Source organism: Talpa europaea (assembly GCF_964194135.1).
Source record: "Talpa europaea genome assembly, chromosome: 13".
Classification (NCBI taxonomy): Eukaryota; Metazoa; Chordata; class Mammalia; order Eulipotyphla; family Talpidae; genus Talpa; species Talpa europaea.
The window spans coordinates 39,091,968-39,111,027 of record NC_140080.1 but is presented as its reverse complement, the minus strand read 5'-3'; the positions used below and the strand labels follow the sequence as shown (position 1 = coordinate 39,111,027).

General features: G+C 35.1%; 1 protein-coding gene and 1 pseudogene across 12 annotated transcripts in view; one reads left to right on the top strand and one right to left on the bottom strand.

Moving 5' to 3' along the window:
• The window catches only part of TCERG1 (transcription elongation regulator 1), a gene marked incomplete at both ends in the record, with an annotated part of 61,671 nt that overhangs the window by 26,210 nt on the left and 16,401 nt on the right, over nucleotides 1-19,060 (bottom strand). For 8 of the 11 annotated variants that reach the window (XM_084252730.1, XM_084252731.1, XM_084252727.1 and 5 more), the window contains 4 exons: nucleotides 737-897; nucleotides 13,120-13,208; nucleotides 14,083-14,195; nucleotides 14,936-15,136. In XM_084252730.1, the coding sequence (XP_084108856.1) occupies nucleotides 737-897; nucleotides 13,120-13,208; nucleotides 14,083-14,195; nucleotides 14,936-15,136 (564 nt within the window). Of the gene's footprint in view, nucleotides 1-736; nucleotides 898-13,119; nucleotides 13,209-14,082; nucleotides 14,196-14,935; nucleotides 15,137-16,233; nucleotides 16,297-19,060 lie in introns of all 11 variants that reach the window. The other 3 variants (XM_084252726.1, XM_084252729.1, XM_084252732.1) reach the window with 1 other exon arrangement.
• Nucleotides 9,612-10,156, top strand: LOC311183390 (transcription factor BTF3-like; annotated as a pseudogene). Its single transcript has 2 exons — nucleotides 9,612-9,989; nucleotides 10,110-10,156. The product of its transcript is annotated as a transcription factor BTF3-like (transcript).

Sequence of the window (19,060 nt, the reverse complement as noted above, 5' to 3'; positions counted from 1 at the left end):
AAATGTTAGCACATGATATATGCAATCTACAGATATCTCAATTATTTTAAAAGAAGTATTAGGACCTGCTTCATTTTAAATGTTAAATGATTCATTTCGCATGCTTCTATGGAGAGATTTTATAAAAACACAATCATATCAACACAAAGACAGATTACCAATAACATGCAATAAAAATTGTGCACAAACATTTGTGCTTACTATATATATACTGTAAAACTGTATAAACATGAGGTAAACTAAAAGTTAATCTTTAAGTGTCTCTATAGTCTCAGGATTAAGGCTTATCTTCTTTAATTTCATCTTATTTTTCATTCTTAGAAAATTTTGCTTTTTTTGTATTTAATAAAACTTTCATAAGCCATAAAAATATTAAGATAGTCTGTACAGTTTTGATTAGTTCAAAAACTGTATTACTGGTTACAAAGGTGTCACAGTGTTCACCGAGGAGTGTCTTATTATTAATAATCATGGAGCAAGCATCCAACATGTCTTATACTAGAAATCTTGAGACAAGAATCTTCATATATATAATTTAGGAAAAAAAAGTTTTACCCAAATTCTCTATTTCCTATATTCTATTACTTAACTTAAACTAGCATAACAGTCTATTTTCCACTTCTCAAATTTCTTACGTTCCTTGAAAATAAAAAGGTTTTCTAGGAGACTTCACATTTTCTATTAAAAAATTAAAAGAATATTAAAATTAGAGGATAACTGCTAATTTAAAACTTACTTAGTTTCTTCACTTCTTCCATTCCTTTTTTATGAGGGGGCTCCTGAATAATTTTGTCAACATCTGCCCTTCCAATCAGATCATCAGGTCGGTCCCACATAGAGAGACGAGTGGTAGGATTATAAAAGAAGACCCGCTCATCACCAGTCCAAACAACACACCTAAGAATAGATTTCATTATCATTTTCTTATGTTATGGAACATAAATTAGTCAGTTCTTTCCCTGTCACAGTGAAGATGATGGTAGGGAAGGACACTTTATATTAGTAATAGCTATTTATAGAGAAGTAAACATGGTTTTTAGCATGGAAAAGACCAGCGAAGGTTAAACAGCAATTCAACATATTATGTGAGAAAACCAGGAAAAATAAAGCAATTTGTGATCAGTTTAGAATATTGAAGTATTTGATCTGGCATACTCAATTTGAAAGTGTTATATTTTAACCTTTTTTTTTTTGCTTTAAAGATTTACTTATTTATACAAGCACTGGGTGCAGTTAGAAGCATGGGAGGGTGAGAGGATTCACCAAAGCCAGAGCGGGGAGCAGAACAGGCAGACTGACGAAATACACTGCTGAGGGGAGCAGAGAGCGGCAGGAGAGGTCTGAGTGCCATGTGGGATCCTCGCCTAGCGGCCGGGGATCGAACCTACGCTGCAGAGGCTGCGGGCAGCTTCGCAACCCTTAACCTCTTACAAATGAGTTTAATGGCAACAAAAATGCTGTTAAACAGATTTAAAGCTAATTATCAAACCACAGCATCATACCTCTACTACATAGTATTAAACAAACCAAAATTACACACTCAACTGCAAACTTGTATGAAGTCTTTAATATCTGATTGTATCCAATATAAAACAAAGATAGAAGTACCAATTGGGCTATGGCAATGTAGTCCACCACAGCCCACTGTTCCTGGTAATTACAACCAGTTCAGAAAAATAGAAAAAAGAAGTATATGAGGACTCTGTAAAGTTCTTAAAAAAATAAACAGAAATATGGAAAAGTGCCAAAATTTAGAGAAACTGTAAGAGTACAAATTTCCCATTTTCCTCCCTTAAACCTCTGCCTTAACAGTGGCCGACAGCCATTGAATGGCATGGTGGCGGCAGCAGGGCAGTTAAAACTCCAATACAAGTCAGGTCTTTGTGGCCAGATAATCAAAAGTCAACCACCAACTGCCAAGTCCAAGGTAACCTAGATGTTGAAATTATCAAAGACATCACAGCAGCAATTATAACTTAAATTAAAAAATAAAACTTGAAGTGAATGAAAAGACAGTTGTTCTCCAGTAGAAAAATAGCAAATGTAAAACACTGAAATTTTAAAAAGACAAGTTTTAGAAATGAAAAATACAGTTAAATTAAATTTCATGGATTGGCCTGAGAGCAGAATGTACATGACAGAGGAAACAATGAACCAGAAGAGAGAACAACAGAGATCCCAGCTGAAAAAGAGAGGGGGGAATAAAGAATGAATAGTCTCAGGAACTTATGAAATTAAAGTGCACTGAACCCCAAACAGGATAAACTTCAAGGAAATTAATTATGCTTAGATAGAACATAATCAAGAAAAAAAAATCAAAAGTAAAGAAAATTTCTTGATAGCAGCTAAGAAAAAAAAATGGCACAAACAGGACAACAAAGTCTAATGCTCAGATATCTTACCAGAAACCACAGAGGAAAGGGTATAGTAGAACATCATTAAAGTTCTGGAAAAAAGAATTGCAAATCCATACCTCTACAGCTAGCAAAAATATCTTTCAGGAATCAGGGTAAGAAAATAGTCTCATATGAAGGAAAACTAAAGGGTTTTTGTTATCTCCAACAGACTTACACTATAAGAAAAATTTTCAGGCTGAAAGGAAACGATACTAAAGGAAAATAAGCGCCTTAAGGAATGAAGGGAAAACAACAAAAATGCAAAATGCAAGATTTTTTTCCTCTTTAAGTTTTTTAAAATGTATATGAAAATACAATATTGCCTAATATGTGTATGTATATATACATCAGTACATATGACAGCTATAATGTAAACATCACTGGGCTGGGGTCTGAAAAGCACCTATTTGGTAGCACAGGTTCCACATTTTATGTGAAGTGTACATTGACTCTACATAGTCTATGACAGTAGGTGTGTCTACTATGATCTCTAGACCAACAACTCTAAAGAATGAAAAGAGGTATCACCAAAAAAGCTAACAGATAAATTAAAAGGAATAGCAAAAACATTTTAAAAATTCAACTAAAGATAGTAAAGGAGAAACAGGTAAGACACATAAAACAAATAATACTCTAAATTCAACCACATGAAAAATTTCACTAGAGTTACTAGTCTAGACTTAAACTGAAAAACAAAAATTGACAGAGTGAATTAAAATGTAAGACTACTATAAGCTTTATAAGACACAACATTTACACCTGAAGCCATAGAAAGTTTGATTAAAGTAAATGGGCAGAAAATGGTAAACCATGAAAACATAAAGCTTAAAGGTAGGAATGGTTTTTTAATAACAGATGAAGCGAACTTTCAAGATAAAGAATATTGTAAGAGATAAAGAGGGCCACTTCACAATGATAACAAAGGCAGGAGCACAGAACAATGGCAAAATGTGTATAAGCCTATCAATAGACCCTCAAATCAGATGAGTGTACCAAATCACAGAAATTGGCAATTGCACAATTATAGCATATCACCACCACGCTAAGCAATCGAGAGACCAACCAGAACCCCCAAAACACAATACTAAGATGGACCATATTGTTGAACAATAAAACAAATCTAATGAAGCTGAAAGTATTAAGATCATAGAAAGTATTATATGACCACATAGCAATTTGGCAATTAAATTAGTAATGGTGTATCTAGAAAAAACCCCAAATCTGGACATGAAACAACAGACTCCTAAACATTTGTTAATCATAGACACAATCAAAAAGTAAATAATATGAGCTGAGTGACAAGGGAAACAAAACAACAAAATTTGTAGGATGCTACCTACTAACAGTTCTTAAAAAAGACTAGCGCTTTAAAAGCTTTTATTAGAAAAGAACTAATATTAATGGGCTGAGTGAATTATAAGAAACTAGAAAAAGCAGCATAAAATAATAAACCCAAAGTAAGTGACAGAAAATAACAAAAGGGGAAGCAGAGGGGAGACAACCAGGCAAATGTTGGTTTTTTGAGAAGACCAACAAAATAGGTGAAATTCCAGTTACAATGATGAAGAGAGACCATCACCACCATTCTCTGGAGAGAAAAATGGGTTATCATCGCATATACAGAAATTAAAGGACATTAGAGAATACTATGAACAAAGTAAAAAACTCAGACTATAAAGTAGGCAATGTTCTTGAAAAATACAACTTACCAAACCTGACAGAAGAAAATCTGAAAACTCCTTTTGTTACTAAAAACCTCTCCCTTCCCAAGAAAATCCTGGTCACAGATGGTATTGTTAATCCCACAAGATCTTATGGAAAAAGTGATACTGTCTTACAAACTTTTCCATAAAACCAGAGGAGCAGAAATCACCAGTCACCACAGTGCTGTAAGCAACATTACAGCAATTAAAAACAAGGTATCTCAGTGTACAAGAAAAACACAATCACTGTCCATGTCATTTTATGAAACTAGCAGAACCTTTACATAAAACATTACAAAGAAATTAGATGTCAACAGCCAGCATAAATATGGATGCAGGAAATCCTTAATAAAGTATTAGCAAATCAAATCAAATATATAAAAAAGTTAATCTACCTATCACAAAGTTAATCACAGAAATGCAAAGCTTGATGGCATGCAAAAAAAAAAATCAATGTAATTCACCATATTAAAAAAATGAAGGAGAAAAACTTTTCACAAATGCAGATTTTATGCTAAAAAAATTAGCAAACATGGAATAGTAGGGAATTTCTTCAAATAAATGGAGGCTATCTATGAAAAGCCTACAGCTAATATTGTACCTGATAATAAACAATCAAACTGTCTCCATCTGCTATCAGGAACAAGGAAAGGATGCTCCCTTTCAACCCTTCTATTTAGCACTGCACTGACAATACCAGCAATAAGGAGAGAAAAAGTAATAAAAGGCATTAAAAACCAAAGTATCAGAAATAAAAGCACTGTAACTGCAGAATATTTACAAAGACCCAAATGCCCAAAAATAGATGATTGGATCAAGAAGATGTGGTATATATACACAACGGAATATTATTCAGCAATCAAAAAAGATAAACTCATGCCATTTACAGCAACGTGGATGGAGCTAGAAGGAATTACGCTCAGTGAAATAAGCCAGAAGGAAAAAGAAAAATACTGGATGGGGCCTCCCCGGTGGCGCAGCGGTTGAGCACTGGGTTGTGAAGCTTCCCCCAGCCTCCTAGGAGCCGGTTCGATCCCAGGCTGCTCCGGGGCCACCGGAGGAGGGTCCCACATGGCGCGCAGACCTCTCCTGCCACCTGCTGCTCCCCTCAGCAGTGTACTTCGGTCCTTCTGCCTGCTCTGCTCCCCGCTCTGGCTCTGGTGAATTCTCTCACCCTCCCGTGCTTCTGACTGTACCCAGTGCTTGTATAAATAAATAAATAAATCTTTTAAAAAAAAAAGGGAAAAGAAAAATATTGGATGGTTTCACTTATAGCAGGAATATAGGGGAACCAAATAAGACATCAGTGTAAAAAGCAGTAAGAATACAAAACACAACAAAGCAAAAATGCACAATTATAAATCAGAGACATCCTGCAGGGGAGGAGGAGGGAGAGGGATCAGAGGAAGGGGGGGAGGAGCACAGAGGACTAAGGTGATGGTGCACAGGTGAAGGTAACTCTATGGGGACTGCACCTGAGGGGTTGGGGGGAAGCAAATATTGTTTAAAAATGAAAAATGATGTAAAAAATTAAAAAAAAAAAGAAAAAGAAAATCCCAGAGAATCTACAAAATTACAATACATTTAGCAAGGTTCTAGGATATAAAGTTAATACACAAAAATAATTCTATTTTCCTAAAAAGCAACCAACTAGAAAATACAATTTAAAAATAAATCTGCTTTAGCACCAAAAAAACATAATATCTAGGACTAAATCTAGCAATACATGGCCACTGATGAGATATTTAAGACCTAAATAAATGGAAAGATAAAGCATGTTAATAAATTGAAAGACACTTGTTAAGATGTGATATTTCCTTAATTATCTACAGATTCAATGTAATGTCAATCAAATTTCCAGGCCTTTTTTTTTTAAAGTGACAGAATGATTCCAAAATTTACATGTAAATACACACACTGTAAATTAATCATGTTAATTTTTTAATAATTAACCTTACCTGATTTCAAATCTTATTAAATTTCAGTAATCAAGACAATGTGGGATTGGCAAACAGACAAATAAATCAAGAGGAAAAAAATAGGGTCCAGAAGAAGACTCGCACAAGGGATTTTTGCAAAAAGTACTAATGGAATTACTGGAAAAAGGAAAGTCTTCTCAAAACAACCCACATGGGGAACACATGAACGTGGATCTTATTTCATACCATCTACAAAAATCAACTCAAAATTGATCATCGACCTACCTGCAAGAAAGTCAATAAAACTGGAAGAAAACATGAAAGAAAACCTTTACAGCCTTTACTTGGGAAGTTTCTTTGTCATCCATAAAATTGAACTCAACAAATGTTAATGTGAGCTGTGAACAAAACTTTTTTTTAAGGTTTTTAAGCTGATCACTTTATTGTATAAGATTATTCTGTATTAGAATAAAACTGCTATTTATAAAATGCAAAAGAATTTAGAAAAAGAAAAAATTGACAAATTGAACCTAAATTAAAAATTTTTGCTCTTTGAAAGAATGTTAAACATGAGAAAGCAAGTCACAGACCAATGGAAAAATATTCACAGAAATAAATGAGAAAAAGGACTTCTGCATTCAGAATATTTAAAAGAACTCTTATACCTCAATACATGAAAAACAACCCAACATAATGTAGGCAAAATATATGAACACAGACTTTTACAATGTATGAACAACAACTATACATCAGAGAAACATAAAGTAAAACATCCACTAGAATGGCTAAAATTCTCCAAAACTAAGCATGTTAGTAAGAATGGTGAGCAACTGGGATTCTCATACACTGCAAATGGGGATTTCAAAATGCTAGGACTGCTTTGGAAAACTTTTGAGCATATATACTAAATAATTAATCCATTCAGCTTCCAGTTATTTACCCAAGTTAAACAAAAACATGCCCACACAAAGAACTGGACAAAGATGTTCATAGCAGTTGTACTTACAAAAACAGAAACAAAAAAAAGGGACCAAAATAACAATATATTGGTATACATTAAATATATTAGTATACTGATATATTGATATGAATTTATCAGTATATTCAACCAGTGTCACTAAGTGAAAGAAATTACCAAGTCAATTACAAAAGGCCATATTATTATACAACTCCATCTATATTGACTATCTAAAACAAATAAATATAGACAGAAAGTAGACCAGCAGTTGACTAAGACCAAGGGAGTTGATGGGAAATGACTGGAAGTATGGGGTTTCTTTGGGAGATAATGAAAATGTTCTAAAAATGACTATAGTGAGGGCCTCCCTGGAGGCGCAAGGGGTTAAGACGCAACCTATGAAGCTGTCTGCAGCCACTGCAGCACAAATTAGATCCCTGGCCAGGGAGCTACCCACATGGCACAGACCTCTCCCCACTCGCCCCCTGCTGCTCTCAGCAGTGTGTTTCCAGTCAAGCTGCCTGTTCTGTTCCCCACTCTATCTATGGTGAATCCTCACCCCCTACACTTCTGGCCTGTACCCCAGTTCTTGTATGCATAAATAAATAAATCTTTATATAGCGAATGTTGCACAACTCTGTGACTATATAAAAATCATTACATTGTATACTTCAAATGAATGAACTACAGTATGTGTTTTATCTCAATAAAGTTATATTTTTAAAAAGCAGCTCAACCAAAAAAAGCACATAATTCATGATTCTTAATATAAAATTCTATGAAATGCTAAGTAATCTATAAAAACAGAAAGCAGGGAGATCATTGTAGAAGGGGACAGAGGGAGACAGACTACAAAGAGATTCAAAGTTGGGGGGTACTAGATATGCTTATTTGAATGTGGTAATAAACTTCTAATATATGCAGCTGTATGGCAAATGTACCTCAAAAACAATAAAAAATGAGAGACTATATTATATAGTGTTAAACCAAAATCTTTTGAGGAAATGAACCAAACACCTTTTCTTATGGAATAAGAGAACTAAGGCTTAACGATCCTAGAGAACACAAAATGCTTCTGTTTTGACGTCTCTTTACATTAATTTTAAAAGCAGAAGTTGGGGGAGGAAAGTATTACACATTTTCATTCAACTATACAGTGCACAATTCTCTTCAAGAATTTCCATTAGAACCATCCTAAGACACGTATGCCATCTTGTTAGATGTTTACAGGGCAAAAAACTAAGCCTATATCTAAAAGATTGTATGAGTTATAGTAAACAATAGCAACCATTTTAAAATGGAGGTGCTATTATTCTGGCTTCAAAATACAAGTTTGCTTAAATAATGCTAACAGTACTAGTGGTAAATGCAGAGTTAGAAGTTGTCAAGACACTTAAGAATTAACTAAAAGAACTTTGGACAAAGGGCCTCCCGGTGGCGCAGCGGTTGAGCGCTGGGTTGTGAAGCTGCCCACAGCCTCTGCAGCGCCAGTTCGATACCCGGCTCCCGGGCGAGGGTCCCACATGGTGCGCAGACCTCTCCTGCCGCCCGCTCCCCTCAGCAGTGTACTTCGATCCTTCTGCCTGTTCTGTTCCCCGCTTTGGCTCTGGTGAATTCTCTCACCCTCCCGCGCTTCTGACTGTACTCAGTGCTTGTATAAATAAATAAATCTTTAAAAAAAAAAAAAAAAACAACTTTGGACAAAGAAATTTTTGTAACAAAACTACCCTATGCTAATAACATGTATGGTAGAGTAACTTAAGGGAGAGGCATAGTGATACCTGCAACTTTCAATGCATCAAAAAGACTGACTGACAGATGCATTTAGGGATGGGCAGATAAGTGAAATAACAAACATGATAAAATAACTACAGATGGTCAATCTAGGTGTTTCTATAAAGAATTTTTCAAGGTTTCCATTTTTAACATAAAATATTCAGAGTAAAAAAATATGAAAAAATAAAGAACTATAAAAACATAGGGCTAAATAAGTAAATAAAAACGAAGACCCTGTGCCAGCCCAATAAACCATAAGCGTCTAAATGTTCATAGATAAATTGTCCTAAGTTAAAACCCAACAAAGACTATAAACATGACATGGCAAATACAGGCAACTCTCACACTGCACTTTGTACAAAACTAAAAATAACTGCTAACTAAAACTATATGGTGCAATCTTAGTAAGCAATGGAAAAAATTACAATTGATTGGTAGCCTTTTAAAATCTGTCAAAACAATAAAAATTCTCTTAGACCCACAAACAAAACTTTACCTATCTTAGAGATGTGCAATGAACACAAAAATGTTTCTAACTTTGGCTTCTTTTTACGAATTTTTTAAAAACAATCAAACTAGTGCCATGAAAAACCAGGAAATGAGAGTCCCAACATAGGAGAAAATGCAACCGTATGCTTTATATTCACTTAAATCTAGTGAATACAGCAAACTTGGGCTTACTTGGGGTCCCAACAAAGAGAACAGGTGCAGGGTTTCTCTCTGGGCCAGGGGAGCAACAACAAAGCAACAGACCCAGGAAGAGAAAAGTACGCAACAATGTGTGTGCACCTAATCTCAGCTGCTCTGCAGAAGCACCAGCCCTGGTACCCCCTCACAATTACCTCTCCGCTCCAACAAGATGAAAGAATCCATCTCCAACCAGGAGAAACTTGCTAAACTGCAGGCCAAGCACGCCTTGATGGAAAAGGTACTGTTCACAGAAAGAAAGTAGCTCACAGAACAATTACAGCATATGATAAAAAACTTCAGTTCTCCTTAAAGAAGTTAGGGGTAAACAGTATCTCCGGAGTTGAGGAGGTGAATGTAGTCACCCATCAAGGAACAGTGATATACTTTAACAACCCGAAAGCTCAGGCATCTCTGGCAGCAAACACTTTCAAGTAGCATGTTGGTCATGCTGAAACAAAGCAGCTGCCAGAGTACTGTCCAGCATCTTAAGTCAGTTTGGTGCAGTCTTTAAAGAGACTGGCTGAAGTTCTGCCCAAACAATCTGTGGGTAGAAAAGCACCACTTGCTACCGGAGAGGGGAGAGGGTGGTGATGATGCCATCATCTTGTTAGATGTTTATAGGGGGAAAAAAACTAAGCCTATATCTAAAAGATTGTATGAGTTGCAGACCTTGTGGAGAATTCTGATGAGGCTTCCAAGAATAAAGCAAACTAAATTGAGTCGACTTCTGAAGAAGTTACTGGGAGCTGCTATTTATAGTATCACCATGTTTTATAAAATTTTGTTCATGGATCTGGTAATAGATCTCTAACAATTTTAAGCTTGAGTCCCTTTGGACACTGTAGCTCTTTACAGTTTTTGCTCACACACAAGTCATTCTTTGCAAGCTGAAGCAGCCTGGGAATACTGTTTGAAAGTTAATAAAATTCTTTGCCTAGTGAAAGAAAAGAACAGAACAGTCAAGGATACATGGCTGTTTTGAAGGAAAGACACAATGACCCTTCACGGGAGCATCAAGACTACAGCTGGATGGACACAGAAAAGCTTCATAAAGATACTGTGCCAGTAAAGTGGCAAACTAAGTTCACAAAACCAGAATCCAGTCCCAACGAGGCAACCGAGGAAAATAAGAGGGGGCTCAACAGCCAGAGAAGGGAATTAGGTAGAACTTGAAAGCATGATTTTTCAAACTAACGTTCTGAAGAGAACCGAGCACATGATAACTTCTACCAGTTTTAACTTAACAGTTTGAAGATCAATTAGAAAATGAGTCACAAAAGTATACAATACTGTGGATACAAATTCTAAAAGTTAAAGGTTTGGAGAATAATAAACCCAAGACATCTGACCTGTAAATTAAAGTATTCCAGAAAATGAAAAATAAGATGAAGAGAATTAAGCAAATTCCAAAAGAAAATTTCAATAATTTGAGGACACACCCAAGTCTGAAAATGAATGAGGTCCACAAAGCTCAGACTGGGGGAGTTCAGAGCTGGTGATGGATTTTCATGTACAATATTCAATCAGAGAAAACCACAATCTAAATGCAGTCTCTTCATACAGATGCGATTACATAAAGTTCTCAGAACTTTGACTCTAATCAATATTTTACATAATTGCTTTTTTAAATGAGCTTATGCATCAAGTCAGTGGAGTAACTATAGAAAACAGCTATTTCAAAGGCCAATAATTTGAATACATCCCTAGTACAATATAGCCTAAACATGAAAGTTAACTGGGAAAAAAAGTTTAAGCTATTTTTAGTAACCACACTTTAGAGACAGCATTGATATTATTACTCTACAACTTATATGTGAGAAAAGTAGTAACTGTTGCTACTACCAGGAAACAAGATTTTCAACAGGAAAGGACATAATGAATTTAGACAGATGAAGTTCGGTAAAAATCTTACAGACCTGAATTGCAAGTGAAATCATGACATATCTTTCTTTAAATGCATATATCTTCCATGTGTGTCTACCAAAGCGGTCTAAAATCATGACTAATTCACAGTAGTAACAACTAAACCTAGATCCCACGCAGTGGCCTAAAAATGCCACTTCCTACAAGAAGAAATTAGGGCTGTTGGAGAAATGCCTGAATCTAGGTCTGAGATCCAAAATATACAAGATAAACTAGAACATCGTCATAGAAAAAAGTGAAAACTGAACATCAATAAGGATAGTAAGTGAAAGAAACAAAAAAATTTAAATCTGTGAATCTGTAATACTCAAGCCAACTCATTCTAAAAATAATAAATTCTTCTTTTCCTATATAATAATCAGTATTGGAAGGCAAAAAATCTCTATTCCAGTTAATACATGAAAAATGATAGGAATACATTTTCACCACTTTCAACCTTTAATAATTTATGAATCAGCACCAGGTTTTAGAACCTCAGCACTATTGACATTTTGGTCCAGAAAATTAATTCTTGTAGGGAGCTGACCTATGAATGGTAGGACACTGTGAGCATTCCTGGCCGCTTCCAATAGATGCTATTAACATCTCTCAAGTTAACCAAAAACATCTCTAGATATTGCCAAACATCTTCTGCGGGTGGAGGAGTGAGGGCAAAACAACTGCTGGTTGAAAACCACTGATCTGGGCCATAATAATCAGCAAAGAATGCTAATGTCACGAAAACAGACAAGTGCACGCATCCTAAGAGAAAGGCATGCCATCACTTATGAACTCATCTTGCCAAAAAGGTCAAATCTGAATTTGATCATATCTATCTACATGCTAATTTATAGGAAATTTAGGAATGGAGGACACTATTTAACGTACCTCAATGATGTAGTAATAAAATCTAGACCGTGGGGCCTCCCTGGTGGCGCAGGCAGTTGAGCACAGCACAGTGAAGCTGTTGGCAGCCTCTGCAGTGCAGGTTTGATCCTGGCCAGCCCCAGGAGATACCCACATGGTGTGGCAGACCTCTCTTGTATCACCTGCTGCTCCCCTCAGCAGTGTATTTCAGTCTGCCTGTTCTGTTCCCCGTTTTGTCTCTGGTAAATCCTCTCACCCTCCTGCACATCTGGCCTGTACCCCAGCTCTTGCATAAATAAATCTTTAAAAAATAAAATAAAATCTAGACTGTGGGAATCAAGCATTTTTTCATGAACAAGAGCAAGGAAAACAATCTGGAGGGGAATCTACAGATTATAAGACTTAAAAAACAAGCCAACTCATTGCAACGTGTAGAGTGCACATATTTTTCTTTGAATGAGTCGAAACTGCTACAGGAGAGGAAGCACTGATGTGAGGAAAGGAAAGGGAAACCCCCCAAAAAAACAAAAGAGAAAAAGTGGGCTATTCAACACTTAGATGAACAAGTATGATCTTACAGAGTTCTATAAACATAACCACTTATGTGGATATAGGCACATCTAGATACAAAAGTAAGTCTTAAAAATATTACAAAATAAAAAGTAGATTCAGGATCTCACATAATTATGAGCAACAAACATTAATGAAGAGTCCCAAGAAGGGAGGAAGAAACTGTAACAACTGAGTTTTGGGTCTGAATGCTCCCATTACAATGAGTAAGAACCAAAGTATTCAGTAAAAAAGACATGTATTTGATGTATACTTCTTTAAATCTAAAGATAAATCCTGAAATAATCAGGTATGGCTAAATCAGTCAATCAAGAAACCCAGTAAGGCCAAGTACATACCATGGAGTACCAGGAATAGGTGTAGTGGCTACTGGCTTTGCCTTCTGGGCAGCCTTTTCTTCTTCAGTCATCTCCTCTTCTTTGGGTTCCTATGGGAAATATTACTACTGTTTTAATTAATATCACAAACTATACCTGAATATTCCAAAAACTCAAATACCTCAAAGTACGACTGAAACAAGGTCCAGCCCTAGCACAGGAGGAAGATATTCCTGAATAGGAATTTCAAAGAAAGTTTTAAATCCTTGCCCCCTTGCCAGAGCCAAATTCTCCCATAACAGAAGCCAGTAGCAGCAGATGGTATCAGACTCACTAACCATCTGGTTAGGAAAAGAAATGGGGAACTACTACAACACAGAAAATTTGAGACCTCTCCATTTAAGGTTTTTTTGCTTTCTTAATAATACAAAAATGAATACCATCAGCCCTCAGTGAATAAAGTAGGCTGCCAAAAAGCAAGGTTCTTTTAATGTTTTACAAAAATCAATCCACGCCAGGACACAACAGGAGAGAACAGATTACATATAATGAACATTGCCCAAATATGAAGTTGTACTTATAATTTTAACATATACCACTATGCAAGTCAAGAGGATGGAGATCAGGTCTAAGCTCTGGTGTAAGGCCCTCTCTTTCAAGGCCCCCTCAGTTTAGCATAAGAAGTACTCTAGGGCCTCTCCTGGTGGCGCAGCAGTTGAGCGCTGGGCTGTGAGGCTGCCCGCAGCCTCTGCAGCGCCGGTTCATGCCCTGGCCACCGGCGAGGGTCCCACCAAAAAAAAAAAAAAAAAAAAAGGAATCTAATGACACTGTCAAAGAAAAAACATAATTGGAAACTTCAAAGGCTCCTAAAATCTCAGATTCGTAGCACTTAACTAAAATCTTATCAAATGTATGTTCCATTACAAGTAACCTATACCCAACAATCAATACTGGTTTCCAGGTAAGCGGGATGTAGCCTTTTACCTCCTTTATTTCCTTTATTGGTTCTTCTTTAGGATCCTCCTCTTCTGTCTCCATTGGCAGAGGCTCTTCAGAAGGTTCTTTAATTGGCTCTTTAATCTTCTCCTCTAATTTTTCTATTAAAAAGTTAAAATACTATCACTCAATGATTTTGATGCCATTTTCCAAGAACTTTCAGAGACTGTGAGTTAAGGATATTCCATTTCTGATTATTAAACACAAAGATAAAATGTTCTCCTCTGTAATATCATTACTCTGAATATAATGAATACTTCAAATACCTTGCTATACCAATTGGGAAACTGTCACTAAAGAATTCCTGACTTGAGAGGAACATCAAGTCTCTCAGTTTATTCATACATCATTTGTAATAATCATTCACTTTTGCTGAAATATACAGATGCCAAGATACTTAATAACAGAAAAGACCTTATATTACAGAAAAATTAAGAGTCTGCTTTATCCAAGACTCCAAGGGCCTAATTTTTTTCTCCAGAAGACAGACAACATAAACATTCCTTGCTGATCAGCACCACAGATGCAAGGATAACAATAATCAGATAAAGAATAATAATACAATTCCTGACAATATTTGTAATAAATATTTAAATATACATGTATAATTTAATTTCTCCAGATGAAAAAAATGAACATGTAAATAAAGAACTGACTTTTAAAACAAATAATTTTAACATTTTCAATTTATTAATACAGTAGAAATAAATAATCCAATAACTGTGTAATTAGAAAATCCCTCAAACATGTTAAAAGGGCATTAACTCTAAATTTCAAATAGCATTCCATGTATAATGTCATAGTTCATCCATGTCCCACCAAGTCATTAAAATAACTATACCTTTTTCCTTTAGCTCTTGGGGTTTTTCCCAGGTTGATTCTAATGTTCTGTTATTATAGTAATAAGTCTTCCCATCTGCTGTTTTATATTCAGTCCACTCAGAAACTGCTGTTGCTCCAGCTAAGGTAGCAGGTGAAGCTGTAATAGCAACCTGGGGATGTATCATAGGTACGATAGGAGGGGCCATTCCTGGCAATACACCTAAAAGAAGAATAATAAAAAGTCAGAGCAAAGTATCAAATTGTGATACAAATAAAACTTTAAAATATTAGCTAAATCTTTCTGTTAAATATTAATAAATGAGTCAGTTGGAATAAAAAAAATTCATAAAATGTGATTTAATTACTTAAATCTATTTCCCCGTTTTAGATCTAGTGACTAAATTCAATCAGATTCAAAAATTCAACCCAAGAAGTACCTTAAGAATAATTAGAAATTTGGGCCATTCCTAAATGGAACATTAACATAAAAATTATTTAAAATATTATGTTCTCTACTTAAATATTTTCATTTAAGATAATTTCTCAAATCTAATGAAATCTGGTAAGCGTATTTCTTGAGGAAAAAATTATTTTCTAGTTCTAAAAGAATATGAATACAACTCTCAGTTTTTAAGTAATAACTGAGTTTATCAAATCTACTAACATTAAGTGATTAAAAATCCCTGTATCCCCTCCTTCTCAGTTGAATCTTTTCCTAAAAGAAAGCAAAGTTTCTATTTTTTTAAAAGACAATCCAGTATTTCTATTTTATGCAAGATAGATAAGCTGATATTATGTAATTAGGGATACATAAATCAAAATTGGGAGGAAAAAAAAGGATCCTCGAATTCTGTACTACAATTTAAGTGTGGGGTAATTATCTACCAAAACTTTAAAAAGTAAATTTATACTATACACACAAATATTCACACACATATATTCACTAGCATGCAAGCATAATCACATCACTTTACACATGGAAATGATTTTTTTATATTTAACTTAAAAACACATCAAAAAATAAAATTAAATGTTATGAATATGAGAATGAAGTTGTTTACACTTATTACAAAAATTAAGATATAAAGTGATCTGACCTTATTTGCTTTTGTGAACCAAAGAAGCTAATACTACAGGCAATTGGGAAAATTAAGTGTTGGCCAAATATGACAACTGCATTTATACTGCTCATTGAAAAGAAAAATATAAAAAAATCCACTCACTTGGGCAAAAATAAATAAATAAAAGGATAAACAACAACATTCACTACCATGCCAACTTACAGACAAAACAAACTAAGATGGTTTTAAAAATTACCGGTCTTGGTGGTAGCGACTGTCTTTACATACGGGCAGCTGACTATTTGCATCATTGCTACACCTGTAAAATGGATAAGCAAGCATACGTTGGAAAGCTGCCATTGTATGTCAGCTACCACTGGGATTCAGGGGAGTAATTTACCACTACAATATAGAGTGCTATTTCCAATGAAAAAGACCAAGAATGGAGTAAAATTTCTCTTCGACATTTTGTGGGAAGTAATGCCAATCCAAACATAACTAATTCTAAATTACAGCATCAATTACCTTTTTATCAATCCAGTTCTGACAATAGATGAAGGAGTCTCAAGAGTTTAAATTCAACAAAGGCAAGCCCCTTCATTACATATACATAAGTTCTCATGTGGGACATTTTCCCACAGGACAGCAAACCCATGCTGCTGTTGCCTGGATACCACTGAAAGGCAGATGCAGCATGCCACTGACAAGACACTTTCTGTCTGCTGCTGCTAAGAGGGAAAGATATACAGGAGCTGAAGCATGGAGCAGAACAACACTAAAGTAGAAAAAGAGTAAGATAGGACAAAAAAGATTGGAAAGAAAGAAAATAAAGTATACCATAGATTCAAATCTTCCCTGCAAGTAGTTATTTTTATTAAAAGAAAGGGCAAAGATGAAGAGAAGGTTAGCATTCAAATAATTACAAAATATCCATATTTAGTGTGGTCTAGAGAATTCCCTGGGCTTCCAACGTTAGAGGAAAATAGCTCCTTGAATATCGTGAATAACCACAGGGGCTGATCATTTCAGAAACCTCTTTCTCTTAAGCCAGCTAAAGGAACAGCACTTTTTATTAAAGAATGAAAATTACATACATTCCGCAGAAGAATGAAGACTCATCTTGATGCATTTTAGTGATGACAAAAAAGAGATGAAAAGACAAGCTGGGAAATGAAGGCTGAATGAGGAGACCAAAATTAATTAAGAGAAATTTAAATGTTTTAAAGGAGAAGGCTGAAGGCCGAAGAAAAGGGTAGGAGAATTGAATTTTATTTTCTGATTCCTGTTGAAAAGACAAAAACTAGTTCGGTGCCAATGAAAATGTTGAATTATGAAACTATTTTTCCCAGTAAAATTAGGAAAAGAAACTTCTATCAGGCATAAAAATTAAAATTAAACTCCTGGGTTTGTAAATAACGTACCTATATGTTCACACGCACACACACAAAAATACTCCAATTTTTAAAAAAGCACTGGGTCATAGAACTATATCAAATAGTTACATGTACAGTTTTATTTTCTCTAGTGTTTAAATTAAGTCATAGAAAAATGCATTTGGTTAAGAAAGTTGCAGGATGCATTAGGTTTAAATTAGTATAAACACTGCCATCTGCAGGACCACTGAATTAAGTCTGCACCAGAAATTCAATGCTCAAGACTATATGAACTTTATTCTCAAAGACTGCTCTCCACAACCATTATCCAATAAGTAACTTAAGTATACAACTTAAACAGAAGAAAATAAAACTTATATTTAGGCTTAAACGCCATTGTTAAATATCAACTGGACCAACTAACAGAGAATTCTTACATTGGACTGTCAATGTATAGACCATACTGAAAGACTGTGTTTCTTTCTGTGCTAAAAAGATAAAACTCTTAAGATATTCTGAGGGTGATAACATGTTTATTATGAAGACTCAAATCATCACACATCAAAAATTTTAAACTTGTTAAAGAGCAATGTTCAATTTTCCTACAACGCTATCCTCAAAATATATCCTATTAGGAAAATAGAAAATTCCATTTTGCATTTTGGATAAATCTGATGTCACCGACAATGGGTTTCTTAGAATTCCAAATATGATTATATACTCTTAGAAGTAGACATGCCATTATCCTAACCTAATTTACTATCCTCAATTCTACCTCTTACTCTTATCTTTTGCCTAATTATTCCACTCCTTTCCTTCATCTTGCTTGACCAAACCCCTTCCTAAATCATCCTCACTAGAGAACCATACATAACTTAAGACTCCAAGAAAAATTACATCTTCCTTTGTGTTCCCCTTACCACCAAGTTGAAATAAAGGAGAAAGAGAGAGAGAGAGAGAGAGAGGGAGGGAGGGAGGAAGGGGGGGAAAGAGAGAGAGAGAGAGAGAGAGAGAGAGAGAGAGAGAGAGAGAGAGAGAGAGAGAGAGAACTCCTTGTACATAAACCAAAGATTGTGGGGGAAAGTAACGAGTCATCTTTTTCTTTCTTTTTCACTAAAGTACTTTGGAGGACTGAATTAAAAGGAGAAATGAGTGAACACAAATATAAAAGATGCCCTACTACATAAACAAATGTTGCCATTCATTACTTTCTATAAAACCAGTTCCCACTCCAAAGAATCTTGTTATCAAGGACAAAATTTTAGAGATTATGTAATTCAAGTTCTCTTTTGATTTACCTATAAAATGTCATTAGCAGCTGCCATTTATTAAGTGCCTTTTATTGTCAAGCTTTGGAAGTCCCACCTCATATAGTAACTGAAATGGTAACTATCATCTGTTCTAAAATTTTTAATGATGGGGTCTGAATCAGAGGAGACCATGACATCAAAATATAGCTGTAACTGAAGGGATTTTATTGCACAGAATTCCACTTTCTATAGAAATGCATTTTGCTACTCAGTACCTTTTACTCCATGGTCTAATTAAGAACTTTTAGAGCAAAACAAAAGTTCCTTTAGATGATAGCTTTTCAAATATCAATACTATAATATTATCATGCTCTCTCAATCGTCTCTCTACAGAATTAACTCCAACTCCTCTGGAACACTCAGAATCCAGGGTCTGGGCTATAAAGCAACCAAGATGGCA